Here is a 14,828-nt window from a genome sequence, read left to right on the forward strand (position 1 = left end):
TGTGGCAGCTGCTCCACTTCCCATCCAGCTCCGTGCTTGCAGCCTGGGAAAGCAGCTCTGGAGGGCCTGAGGAACTGGGACCCTGTACCTGCTGGCTTAGAAGAAGAAGCTGGCTTAGCTCTGCTCACTGCAGTCACTTGAAGATGAATCAGTGGATGGAAGATCCTTCTCACTGCATCTCCTTCTCTCTGTATATCTGCCTTTCCAATAAAAAAAAATTCAAATATGCTCTTCAATAACTTCCTGCTGGCTTAGCCAGAAGAAGCTGGCTTAGCTCTGCTCACTGCAGTCACTTGAAGATGAATCAGTGGATGGAAGATCCTTCTCACTGCATCTCCTTCTCTCTGTATATCTGCCTTTCCAATAAAAAAAAAATTCAAATATGCTCTTCAATAACTTCTTTTATCTTAGTGCTCTGTCATTTTAGCAGATATTTTTGCCTATTTACAAATAGGGCAGGAATTAAACTTCTGGAAGTTCCTGCCAAGTTCTTGATACCTGAACTCCAATCACTCCTGGAACACTATACATACATGTATGCATGTTTCTATGTGTCTGTGGGCATGTGTATAATGAAAAGAAGGATTCTAAGAAGGAAGCATAGAAATGGGCAGTTAGCAAGGCATACACGGCCCTTAAACTAGCATTGCTCTTCTCAACAGTGAGGTTATACTTAGTTTCCTAAAAACTCGGGCTGCAATCCAGACACTCAGATGGCTGTGTGATGGGAACAGATGGTTGAAGAAAGGAACAAAACAACAGGATAATGTACTTGACTTCCATTCTGAGCCAGCAGTCATGTCCTATGCACCAGAAATTCACTATCCACTTCTTTGCCTAAGCTTCAAATATTATTTTTAAGATTTATTTTTATTGGAAAGGCAAATTTTATAGAGAGACAGACAGAAAGATCTTCCATCCATTGATTCACTCCCCAAGGGCCACAACAGCCAGAGCTGAGCCAATCTGAAGCCAGGAGTCAGCAGCATCTCCGAGTATCCCACATGGGTGCAGGGTCCCAGCGCTTTGGGCCATTCTTGACTGCTTTCCCAGGCCACAAGCAGGGAGCTGGATGCGAACTGGAGGCGCCTGGGACATGAACCAGCGCCCATATGGGATCCTGGTGCATGCAAGGTGAAGATTCAGCCACTAGGCTATCAGCCTATTTAGCCGGGCCTTACGTTTGAAATATTTTAAAAAATTATCTTCAACCAGGTCTTTCTTCCTTTTTAGCTTCTGATGAAGTTTCTCTTCTTCTTTTGTCACTGACAAAAACAAAAGCTACATTTACCTGTCCACAGTCATCGGCAGAGCTGTCCGATTGAATTCCCATGTTATGACTGCAGGAGGGTTAGAGGAAATCTTGCAGGCAAATCTGGCAACTCCTCCATCCTGGACTTCTGTGGAAACTGGTTGTACTTCAAATGCAGAAATAGCTGTAAAATAAGATTTAACCAATTCAGAGTGAGTACACGATGACTACATCTAAAAATCACATTTTGCTACATGTTCTTCATCAGGCTGGAATACTTGCTCAGACATAAAACCAACCTAATTTAATTAGGACAAAAGATAATTTAGTAAATAATTTTGGATAACCACTAGATTGTTCACAGCCGAAGAAGTCTAGTCTTTCCCAGAATTAAATTTGAAACAGATTTAAGAGATTTCCTACTTGGGAGAAAAACATTAACATAAATAGAGCAAAAACAAGTGATTAACAATGCCATGCAATGAGCAAACTGTGTGTTACAAACCTCAAAGACTACAGTCTATCAGAGGTAAGGGAAATACAAACTAGACAGATGAAAATCAGTTACAGAAAAGGAAGACTCTGTGCGGATGGAAAGAAAAAACCAGACATGTAAGGCATAAGAAAAGTAAGAAAAGATAGGGCCAGCACGGGGGCCTGGCCAGCTAATTCTCTGTCTACTGTGCTGGCATCCCATATGGGCACCAGTTTGAGTTGCAGTTACTCCACTCTGAATCAGTTCACTACCTGGGAAAGCAGTGGAGGATGGCCCAAGTCCTTGGGACCGTGCATCCATATTTGGGACCTGGAAGAAGTTCAAGTTCCTTGGGTTGAGTCCAGCCCAGCCCAGCTATGGCTGTCACAGCCATTTGGGGAGTTAACCAAGATTCTCCCGGTCTCCCTCTCCCTCTCTGTAACTCTTTCAAGTAAAATAAATAAATCATTTTCTTCATTTTTTTTTAAGGCATAAAGGTGGTTTATTCAGGTTAGCCTAGGTCTCCCAGCCCTCCCCACCCCACCGCCCAGCAGGGCAGGCGGGGGAGGGGTCACTGCAGCGGAGAGAGAGCCAATCATTTCTAAAAATTAAAAAAAAAAATAGTAAGAAATGTACAGCTGGTGTTGCCAGCATTTTGAGAAAGAACCAAGACTCCTGGACAGTATTTTAGATTAAGGGATTATGGGAACATAGGAGAGTGGGGATAAAGCAGATCTGTGCCACTGTACAAAGTAAGCCATCAATGACGATTCCTGAATAGAGGAATATCATAAGAACAGTAGTGTCTGGAAAAATTAACCAGTCATTAAATGGGGAATTGGAAAAAAGTCAAACGTCCAACAGGCTGACTAGAGTGACAGACCTGGGGAGTGGCAGAGAGAAGACATTCTGGAGCTATCTCAAAGAAAACCAAGGTTTGTTTCTCCTCGGACGGGTATCTGTCACTGCGAACAGCATCTGGAAAAGGGGATCGCAGCAAAAAAAGACAGTTTCCTCTGATGAATAAAACGGTAGACAAAATCCAGAGGCCATTTTTCCAAAGCAGAGAAATGTTGCTTTTTTTTTTAGGGATATTTCTTTACTGTTTTAAGTAGTCCTCCAATGATCTTCAGTGTTCAACTGGTTTATATTTCAGAGTCCATGTCTACCAACTCGAGATAGCAGCATGGGCTCCCTTCTCTCTAGTAAGTCTTTCAAGATGCCAAGCCCTTGGCTCTGACCCCTGGCTTCTGGATTTGGCCTGGTTCAGCTGTGGCTGTTGGTAGCCAGATGTGGGGATAAACTAGCAGAGGGAAGATCTCTCTCCCTCTTTAACTCTTTCATATTAATAGATAAGAGTTTTGACAGAGAGAGAGAGAAACATGTGTGTATAGTGTGTATTTCTCTAACGCAGAACTTTTTCTCCAAGCAGTCTCCTTGTTTTTCCTCACATGGATAAATCTATGAAATGCCGAGAGTTTCTATTATGAAAATCAAACTAATTTTCACCTTATGCCAGAGGCTAGGACCTGGGCATCACACAAGTCTGAAACCTGAAAGACAAATGTATTTATTCTCTAACTCAGTAGGAGTATTTCTCAATCCCTCTCTGTTTTTTTGCAAAGTATGACAGCAATATAAGGATATATGTATGTATGTGTTGATGGACTGATATATCATTTCACTTACATATAAATATATCATACATCAAGCACACAAGTACATAAATATTCTTCTAAAAATTACCCCAAATATTTTTTAGTCACCTTTTTTTTTTTTTTTAAGATTTACCCTTTTTGTTTGTTAGACAGATTACATAGAGAAGGAGACAGAAAGATTCTCCATCCACTGATTCTCTCCCCAACTGTCCACAATGGCCAGGGCTAAGCCAATCCAAAGCCAGGAGCCAGGAGCCTCTTCCGGGTCTACCATGCCAGTATAGGGTTCCAAAGCTTTCGGCCATTCTCCATTCCCTTCCCGGCCACAGGCAGGAAGTTGGATGGGAAGTGGGCAGCCAGAACATGAACTGGCACCCATATGGGATTGTGGTGCAAAGCAAGAATTTTAGCCTCTAGGTCACCGTGCCAGGTCTCAAAATATTTTATATTAAAATGTCTGACTTTGGGACCACAATTATGGACAGTGAGTAAAGATGCCTGGCTATTGCAGCCATCTGGGAACAAAACCAATGAACGGAAGATCTGTTTTTCTTTCTCTCTCTGTAACTATTGCTTTCAAATAAATATGTAAATCTTCAAAACTAAATGTCTGTTGGGTATCTTTCCAACACTCAACCTGTGGGCAAAATAATTTTTCCTCAAAAAATACCAAGCTAAATACTGTTTCAGATTCATCTTAGCTCCTACATCGGTGAATGAGTTAGACTAATTTACTAGAAAGAGTGAATGCACATATTGCTTTAGCAGTTAATCCAAATCCATACAAAAAACACTGTCTCTACCATAAATGACACACAGTATGACATATGGGAACTAATTTCCATGAATCACATTAGTAGCAATCCTATTTTCTTTGTAATAATACCACTCAGTTTTAGTTAACTCTGCTGAGAGGTTCTGAGTCACATAATTCTTCATAGAATAATAAGTAAGATTAATTGTCTCCCCAGTCAACTCAAAGATTTTAATCACTTTTATTTTAGAAAACTTCTATTTTCTTCTAGGTTCACAAATTCATTCAAAAAAACATGTATTTACTGCCTAGTACACTCTAGGTACCAAGGATTTAGCAAAGAATCAAGTTTGCAAAAACTCTATTCTCAGGGACCTCACACAGTGGAGAAAGGCATTTCACTAAATTACTATGGAAGTAGGTAATGTCAAACTGTGATAAATATGGTGAAGAAAAAGTACAGAGTATTATGAAAGCACATAATAGAGGTTTTAAGCAATTAATAGTGACCAAAATGACAAGAGTGGAACATATATTTTACCACCAAGTACCACACTAAGTACATTACACTTTCTAAGTTAATCCTCATAAACAGCACCACTTCAACGTTCAGTTATGGAAACTGAGGCACAGGGAGGCTAAGCAACTTGCTCAAAGTGTTTTAGCTGGGAAATAGTGAAGCTGAGCTGTAAATCCAGATAATATGAACTCTCCATGACTAAAAGTTGGAGCTCTCAAGAATTTTTATAAAAGATAATAATTGCAGCTTCTAATTTTGAGCAATTCTGCTGCTCAGTAGAAGCTGAAATGCATTGTTTTTCTAGGGGCAAACAGTATGTATTAAATCCAAAATTTCTAAAACATGAAACTCCTGTTGGAACAGATGTTTGATACAGCAGTGAAAATCTGCTAGGGACATTCATATCCCATTCTAGAGAGCCTGGTTCTTACTTCTGATCCACCTTCTGGCTGATGTGGGCCCCTAGAGAGAGCAGGGGATGGGTCAAGCATTTCATTCCCCGTCACCCATATGACAATCCCGCACTGGGTTCTTGGCTCCTGGCTTTGGCAAGGCCCGGCCTCGAATCTTTTGGGTACCTGGGAGTGAACCACCAGAATTAAGATCTGTACTCTTTCAAATAAAAATCAGTCATAAAAACTTTTCTGCTTACTAGGATTTAGAAGTTATAGTTCTCATCTCAAACAAGGGAAATGTTCACTCGTAGGTTGTGTTCAAGACAAAAACATATGTAAATTAGGTCAAGCTATGTTAGTCTAAAATTTATTTAAGAATCAAAAAATATATAAGATTTATTTGAAAGTCAGGAAAAGACAAGAGTGAGATCTTCCATCTGCTGCTTTATTCCTCAGATGGCTGCAATATACAGTGCTTGACTAGGCTAAAGCCAGGAGCCAGAAGCTTCATCCAGTTCTCCTACATGGGTGCAGGGGTCCAAGCACTTGGCTATGCTGCACTGCTTTTCCCAAGCTACTACCAGGAAGCTGTGTCGGAAGCACAGCAGCCAGGACACACACACCTGTATGGGACACTGACACTGAAAGCAGTGGCTTTATGTGCTACCCCAGAATTCTGGCCCTGAGATTCAAGTGTACTTTTGCATTGATACTTATTCAGGTATCCAGAGAGATTCAATCTGGGAGAAAAGGATGCCAAACATGGAGTGAGATCTGCTGTGGGTCTGAATGAGAGCCACAATGACAGGTATGAAGATGTAAGAAAACATAAGAAATGCTGCATAATAAACAACATGATCTGACATGATGTGGTCAAGAGGTGTTTCAAAGAGGAAGGGAAAAAGAGAAGGGTCACATGGTTCAAGTATTCTTGAGCACAGAAAGGTACCAAGATGTATCGCAGATGACAAAGGAACTGGCCAACAGGCTTCTCAATACCCAGCCCAAACTCAGCTCTCGAGAAAGAAGTGGACACGTTTCTTGAGAGGATGGGAAGGCTGTAAAATGATACCAGGAATTAAAAATCTAAATAACTCTAAGTATCTCTTTCTCTTGAGTTTTAAACTGGTGGCTCAGATGTAAGGCTGCCATTAAGATTTCTCTGATTTCAACATAAGTAAGAAATATATCTTCCCTTTAAGAATCTGGCACAAAACAGGGCAGGTGTACACAATTCAGTTCTATACAAGAGAGAGGCAAGGCATCACAGGTGTGAATGTAGACACACACTCACACACAGAGCTGGTTAGAATTTTGGCTTTGTGCTCATGAAGTATGTGCTTGTGTGTGGAATAATGATCCCTAGCTACATTATAAAATCAACAATAAGACCCAGTGCCATGGCATAGTATTGCAGTATTAGCATCCCATTCGGATGCCAGTTTGAGTTCCAGTTGCTCTACTTTCAATTCAGCTCCTTGCTAACGTGCCTGGGAAAACAGCAAAACAAGCCCAAATCTTGAGCCCTGCACCCACATGCGAGACCCAGAAGAAGCTCCAGGTTCCTGGCCTTGAACTGGCCCAGCTCTGGCTGTTGCAGCCATTTGCGAAGCAATCCAGAAGACAGAAGGTCTCTCTGACCTCCTTCACTTGCTATAAAGTCTGTATTTCAAATAAAAATTTTTTAATCTTTAAAATATAATAAACTATATATATGCACAGATATGTGTATATGCAAACACACACACACAGACACACAGAGAATACGAGAATGCCAGCACGTACTCAGGCACTATTTGGAATCTGGTAACTCCTGGTGGTGGTTAGGGAGGTGGTAATAGCAATTAGATGTCTTGCTAAAAATGCACTAGTGTCACTTTCAGAACGGTGACTCAAAACAACCAGACAAAGGACATTAGTGACCCTTATGCAACAAAAATAAACTTTAAAGCCTCAGCAAATGCAGGGGTATTCTAAGATTTCAATTTGTTCTAGTCTGTTCCATTAAGCCAGGTATTACACAAGGGTACATAAAATGCAGAAAATCAGACTCTAGTATCCCATTTTGATTGAGCATATGTAAAGCACCTGAAGAGAAAAAATCTACCTACCCGTTCAGTGGAATACAGAATACAAGACAAGAAATTATGTCCAGATATCTAGTAACAGAATCACAGCAGTTTTTATTTTTAAGATTCAAGTGACACTTTTTTGAAAGAGACATGTGCTTTAGAAAGTGATGTGTCCCACATACAAAAAAACGCCAACAACACTTGCTGGCGAGGATGCGGGCAGGTTGGTACAGCCTCTATGGTAATCAGTATGGAGAACACTCAACTCAAAATCTGCATACCATATGATCCAGCAATAGCACTCCTAGGAATATATCCAAAACACCTGTTACACGAGAAACCAACATGCACCCCTATGTTCATAGCAGCACAATCAGTAATTGCGAAAACATGGAAGCAACCGAAATGCCCATCAGCAGAAGACTGGATAAGAAAGCTACGGTTCATCTACTCCATGGAATACTACTCAGCTATTAAAAAAAAAAAACCAAAATGCAGTTCTTTGTGGCCAAATGGTACCAACTGGAAACCATAATGTTAAGAGAAATGAGCCAATCCCAAAAGGTTAGACATCACATGTTTGCCTTAATTTAAGATGAAATGATGTCAATATGAAAAATAGTACCTGTAAAATGTAATTTATCTCAACCTCAAACAGCCTATCTCACATGCAATAGGATATTGTGAAGTAACCAACGAACCAACAATCAATGTGAGTCAGACTGCTTAGGATCTACATCAAACAATTGTGAAACCTAATATACTTTTAATACCCTATGTTATTCCGTAATGGGACGGGAGAGCAGAGAAATCTTCCATCTCCCTAGAATGTGTGAGGAAGACGTGAAATACAACCTACCAGGATCATAACTGGTAACTCATCAACAACAGACTCGAATCAGCATTAGACAATAGTTAAATTACAAAGACATACAGGGGGAATCAAGAGCAATCCTGACAACCTCTTAACAGGAGGTCATATGCACAGAGCAGGGGGGGCACCCCAGACTGGAGCAGGGGGACAGGAAGAGGCTTGTATCCCAACCCTGAAGACTCCCGGATCCTCACCAAGGACTATCAGTATGAGCACCAAGGACTACATCCCAACTGCCAAGGAGACCACGGGGAATTGGAGTGCCTTCGGAGGCCGAGAACTCTGAGGTCATCCACTCCCGCTTGATCTACCACATGGGATGGAAGAAGTCCAAATCCTTCCTCGCAGGATCCAAGGGCATGAGAACAACAGCCAGGAGCCCTGAGCAGCCCGCAGAAACAGAAGAACAATGAACTTTTTTCGGGACTAGGGAGGGGAGCTCTCCCTGGTCCTCGCTTGGTTCCAACTTTGGGTCCCCACCCTCCCTTGCAATGACCATCAGGATTGCTCCGACACCTCTCAAAAACAAATACCCAAACAAACAAAAAATCCAGAATAGACAGAGAACAACAAGGAAAGCTTAGAATCAGACAGGAAATGGCCAGCGTGGATTCACTTATACCTTACTAGGTAGGACACAAAGATTAGTTACTCCTCACTAGGGTACTGAGGATTTTTCTGCACATCCCTCCTAAAACTGTTCTGCACCTAAACTGTTGACATACGTCTTGTTAGAGTTATAAGCCAGTCTAGACTACCCGAAAAAAAGCCAGGTTCAACAAAATTATGCTTCAATGCTATAAAATGCTAAATATTATCATGAAAATAGACAAGAGACAGCTGAACAGTAATGTACGGCCATTTAAGATGTATAGAACCCGCTTGTATATAAACTAAAATTGAGGGCCCGGCGCGGTGGCGCAAGTGGTTAAAGGTCCTCGCCTTGCACCCCCGGGATCCCATATGGGCGCCGGTTCTAATCCCGGGAGCCCCGCTTCCCTTCCAGCTCCCTGCCTGTGGCCTGGGAAAGCAGTCGAGGACGGCCCAAAGCTTTGGGACCCTGCACCCGTGTGGGAGACCCGGAAGAGGCTCCTGGCTTCGGATCGGCATAGTATCGGCCCGTTGCGCTCACTTGGGGAGTGAATCATCGGACGGAAGATCTTCCTCTCTGTCTCTCCTCTCTGTATATCCGCCTTTCCAATGAAAAAATAATAAAAATAAATCTTTAAAAAAAATAAAATAAACTAAAATTAAAATATCAATGAAGTAGTCACAGGTTGTGGTTAAGAACTTGCATTTTTTTTAACATATTGATTACTCAATACTATGTCAATTAATTCCATAACCTTATAAATTGTTGCTGATGTTATGTTGGGGCTTTTAATTGATCGGGATGATACTCCGCCGGCTCTACCTTCAGACCAGAGAGGGTCTCCCCAACAAGCCGCTGAACTTATCTGAACAACAAGATGCTGGACTCTATGCTTGGTATATGCTTGCAATGAAAGAATCTCAACTGAACTTGAACTGTGGTTATGCAACCAGGTGGAGGAATCCACCATGGGGGAGGGTTGGGAGAGGAGTGGGGGGAATCCCAGTGCCTATAAAACTGTGCCATATAATGCAATGTAATTAATTTTTAAAAAAGATTTATTTTATTTTTATTGGAAAGGCGGATATACAGAGAGGAGAAACAGAGAGGAAGATCTTCCATGCACTGATTCACTCCCCAAGTGAGTGCAACGGCCGATGCTATGCCGATCCGATGCCAGGATCCAGGAACCTCTTCCGGGTCTCCCACACTGGTGCAGAGTCCCAAAGCTTTGGACTGTCCTCGACTGCTTTCCCAGGCCACAAGCAGGGAGCTGGGTGGGAAGCGGGGCTGCCAGGATTAGAACTGGCGCCCATTTGAGATCCCGGGCGTTCAAGGCGAAAACTTCAGCCACTAGGCCACCACGCCGGGCCCGCAATGTAATTAATTTTTTAAAAAAGTGATGTGTCACCATCTTCTATCTGTCTGTGAGGCACAAGAGGAACAGAACTTGGATAAATTTTCTACCTGCTCTTGACTTTGTGAAAAAGTCCTCCTCTTTAATCCTACACAACTAAGTTCTTTTGATTTCTCACTCTCTCAGATGCCATCTGCGATCTATGAATGTTTGATTCTCATCTGAACCAGTGCCCTAAGACAGAAGATTACAACAAGAATTTGTGATTAAAAAAATCACATCCTTCAATTTTAAAATTACATAAAATTGTGTGTCAATGCTTAGAAACTTCGGTAAAGCATGCAAATATCAAATATCTATGTCATGACAGTCTTCAGCTTTCTTCCAGTAATTGTTACCATGTTTTTATGTATTTTAAGACGCACATTAAACTGAGTAAACAAGTACATCGTTCGAAATGTCTAAGCTCCCTAAAACTTTGCTCATAAACTATTTTCAGCATATTAAAAATATTTTATGCTAATATAAATGGCAAAGTATCTAATGTCCTTATGCAAACATCAAATTACTTCCTAATGTGGACTTTGCTTCTGCTGGTGAGGTATGATTTTACAAGTCTGCAGCCTCCATGTGAAATCTGACCTCTTTCTTCCCTCCACAGTCAGTGCTAACGTGAACCAAGAGCCTCCCAGCAAGTCATTAAAGAAGTGCTGTTGGAGAGGACAGAGAGCCATAAAACAGGCAAGAAACACGGTCTCAAGAAGCACACACTATCCTCAAAAACAACCCCACAAGCACAAGACATGGGAAGTGTCTATTTTATTGGTGACTTTCTCTTCTTCACCTGTCTCCTTAATTACTTGCTCCTAGGATTTATAGCCAGGGGAATGGGGGAGGACAGATAAAGATGCTAAGATTAAAATGTTCTCTCAACCTTTATTTAATGAGAAACGAACACACGTATGACTCCGCCCTAGAAATAACATATAATTAGTTAATGTGCCAATAACGGCTTGCATACTAACTAATCTAATAAATACTGAACTAGCAGTGCTTCTAAAGGCTGCAATGAGTGAAATAATTCATGCATGTTTGTCTGCCTTTAAAACCAACTAATCAGTATGGAGACACAGTCTGAAATGGTATGCCATCCTTGCATTGACAGGCTATCCCCCACACTCAGAAAAACACCATTTTCTTTTTAAGACTGCATTGGGAGGGCATAAAACTAGGACAGCGGCTGGGGTGGAATGGGGTGTGGGACAGACTGGATTACTGCTACACATACTGGCAAACCAGGGTAAGGGGCGGGCCTGGTGGGGGTTATTACGGGTCGCTCTAACTAGGCTGCAGCTCCCACTGGTTTATGTGAGGGCCAAGTATGTACTGGGCAGGCTGGACTGCAATGCCCATTGGTTCCAGTGGAACTTGGGGCTGAAAACAGAACCAACCCAGCAATTGCAACCACCAGCTGATTGGAGCGATGGACTGTGCCGGGCTGTGTGCTTGCTAGCACATACAAGAATCTGGTTTGAGAACACCTCAGACAAAGTTACTTTGGAGATCTCCCCAATCAAAATGCTGGACTCAGAACCCTAACCAAGAAAAGAGAGAAGACAGAACAGGTCAACCAACCATCTCAGCTATATCTTGGCAGCGAAATACGGGGCAAACAGAGACTCTATGATGTACTATGTCAATCAGTGGATTCTTCAAGGACCTCATAGTGCTTGGAGTGGCAAGACTGGCAGCGATTCATAACTGTTGAACTATCAAAACCACTTGAGCAAGAACTGCTCGACTCCTGATGGTGGTTGTTATACCTCTCTGTACATAAGTCATAAACACAAAACAGTAAGTTTCAGTATACAGAAATCTAAAATAAATTCCAAAAAAGATTAAGCTCCTACAAAACATAAAGACTTTCAATTTCTAATGACTCTTACAGAATAAAAATCACAAATTAAAACAAGCTGATTCCATTTTTTTAAAATCTTATTTATTTGGGGCCCAGCATGATAGCCTAGCAGCTAAAGTTCTCCCCTTGCATGCACCAGGATCCCATATGGGCTCAGGTTCTAATCCCAGCAGCCCCACTTCCCATCCAGCTCCCTGCTTGTGGCCTGGGAATGCAGTTGAGGACAGCCCTAAGCCTTGGGACCCTGCACCCATGTGGAAGACACAGAGGAGGCTCCAGATTCTTGGCTTCAGATGGGCGCAGCTCTGGCCGTTATGGTCACTTGGGGAGTAAATCAATGGATGGATGATCTTCCTCTCCGTCTCTCCTCCTCTTTGTATGTCTAACTTTTCAGTAGAAATGAATAAACTTTAAAAAAAAAAAAAACAACAACTTCTTATTGGGCCCGGTGACATGGCCCAGTGGCTAAAGTCCTCACCTTGAACCCAGCAGGATCCCATATGGATGCCAGTTCTAATCCCGGCAGCTCCACTTCCCATCCAGCTCTCTGCTTGTGGCCCAGGAAAGCAGTCGCAGACAGCCCAGAGCATTGGGACCCTGCACCCATGTGGGAGACCTAGAAAGAAGTTTCTGGCTCCTGGCTTCGGATCAGTGCAGCACCAGCCATTGCAGTCACTTGGGAAGTGACTCATCAGATGGAAGATCTTTCTCTCTGTCTCTCCTCCTCTCTGTATATTTGACTTTGTAATAAAAATAAATAAATCTTTTAAAAAAATTCTTATTTGTTTGAAAGGCAAAGTTATATAGAGATAAAGCTAGAGATACTCCATCTCTGGTTCACTCTCTAAAAGTTCACAACATTCAGTGCTGGGCTGGCCCAAAGCCAGGGGTCTGCGATTCTTCTTCTTTTTTTTTTCTTAAGGTTTATTTATGTATTTATTTATTGGATAGTCAGATATACAGAGAAGAAGATCTTCTGTCCACTGATTCACTTCCCAAGTGGCCGCAAAGGCCAGAGCTGAGCCAATCTGACGCCAGAAGCCAGGAACCAAAATCCGAAGCCAGAAGCCAGGAGCTTCTTCTGTCTCTCCCACATGGGTGCAGAGTCCCAAGGCTTTGGGCCGTCCTCCATTGCTTTCCCAGGCCACAAGCAGGGAGCTGGATGGGAAGTGGGATTGCAAGGATTAGAACCTGAGCCCATATAGAATCCTGCCGTGTGCAAGGGGAGGACTTTAGCCACTAGGCTACTATGCCAAGCCCAGGAGTTTGGGATTCTATCTGGGTTTTTTAGAAGGGTGCAGTGGCTCAACTACTTGGGCCATCTTCTGCTGTCCTCTCAGGTGCTCTGGCAGGGAAGGGAATCAGAAGGGTAACGGCTACCATTGAGAGCAATGTTCATATGTCACTGTCACAAGCAGCCTAACCAGATCACCACAGCACCAGCCCAAGAATAAGCAAACTATCTTCTTCCTGTTCAGGGAAGCTGGCCCTGACTTCCCAGGTGGAACCAGAGACTGCTTTTTTTCACAGATGGCTGCACTGTTTACTCTATCAGTTCTACTTCCTGCTCGCACCCTCAGGATGGGGTCCATGTTTTTTCATCTGTCTCTTTCTGCCAGACACAAAGCATCAGACACAAAAGGTACTTAACAGATACATGACAAACAATGTCCCAAGAATCAAACACAGATCAGGTCCCATCTCCTTCCTCTGGAACATAGGCATGTATGTAGTAATATGCCCATAATAATAATCTAAATAGCTGCTAAGCTGCTGAAACTAAATGACAATACATGAGAACTGTATACATAAAAGATGTTTACCATAGTAACTAGAAGTAGGTCTGTGTTCTAGAACTCTCCTCTTTCCCTACCTGGAGAAATTGATTTTGGCAGTGGTCACATTTTCCCCAAGAGTCTAGGTGAATGGAGATTGAGGCACACATACCCGTAGGATTAGCCCTTCCTGAGAGGCCCAGCCCGCTGCTCTGCCTGCCACTTCCTGCAGCAGCACACCAGAGGACTGCAATTCTCCTGAAGACATCATACCTGCTGTTCAGCACAGCCTGCAGGTGGGCCCCTTGCAATCTAATCCCATTTTAGGGAGTCCCTGTGCTCAACAGGACACTGAATCCTTCAGGACAAGATAGAAATAATTTACAGTTTGGTTCCAGAACCAAGTCATTTATCCTAAGGAAGAGATTTCTTAGTTTTGTTTGACCAAGACAGATGAACCCCAGCTTGCTCCTTGAGGATGAGGCTGAATTACTGGGACTGAAATGAAGGGACACTGTTTGGCATATGCGCCAGTGTCACAGGGATACCGTTGCTCTCCTGAAAAGCCTGACATTGTAACCTCTTCTAACACCGGTGGTCCTTGGTCCTCGGCTACACAGCGGTATGGGCTCTGCCGCACTGCTGGGGTCCACCCTAGACAGGCGGTAAATAGACAATGAAGGCAACCAGGGTGGCCTTCACAAACACGGCAAGAGCACTACCACCACTCAGTGCTGCAAGAGTCGTCTGTGCTGGCAGGACTTGCAAGGCAGGGGCAGGAGTAAAAAAATCCAAACACCTCAGCAGCCTGTCAGTAAAAACGGCCCAAAAAAGTTTTCTATAATCATTCAACCATCATAAAATCACCACTAACTTTCCTTTTCTTCCTCTCTAGTGCTGATGAAATGAAAACCACTGTTCACTTTGCCTTACATCTTTCCCACCTGCTTTTTACTCCTGAGCTTAAATTAAAACAAAATAATAATAATAATCAGCCTCCATATGGCACTCTCATAATCTCAACAGAATCCTGTTAGTTTGGAAGTAAAATCTGATCTCTCTTTGAAAGAGGTCCCCAACTGGGATTTTCCTCTTCTCAAATTATCTGTCTTCCCAGTAACAGTGTGTGGTCACAGAAGTGTATGAGACATGCTAATGCGTTTATCAAGTGATTATTCTTGGCCCC

General features: G+C 42.6%; 1 protein-coding gene across 1 annotated transcript in view; it reads right to left on the minus strand.

The window, feature by feature from the left end:
* Positions 1-14,828, minus strand: part of PRTG (protogenin) — a 135,738-nt gene that overhangs the window by 88,747 nt on the left and 32,163 nt on the right. Inside the window, exon 3 of the mRNA XM_040968452.1 lies at positions 1,292-1,436. Coding sequence (XP_040824386.1) covers positions 1,292-1,436 — 145 coding nt within the window. The remainder of the gene's footprint in view (positions 1-1,291; positions 1,437-14,828) is intronic.

Source organism: Ochotona curzoniae, unplaced genomic scaffold, assembly GCF_017591425.1.
Source record: "Ochotona curzoniae isolate NIBS_2020 unplaced genomic scaffold, NIBS_Ocur_1.0 scaffold_4701, whole genome shotgun sequence".
Lineage (NCBI taxonomy): Eukaryota > Metazoa > Chordata > Mammalia > Lagomorpha > Ochotonidae > Ochotona > Ochotona curzoniae.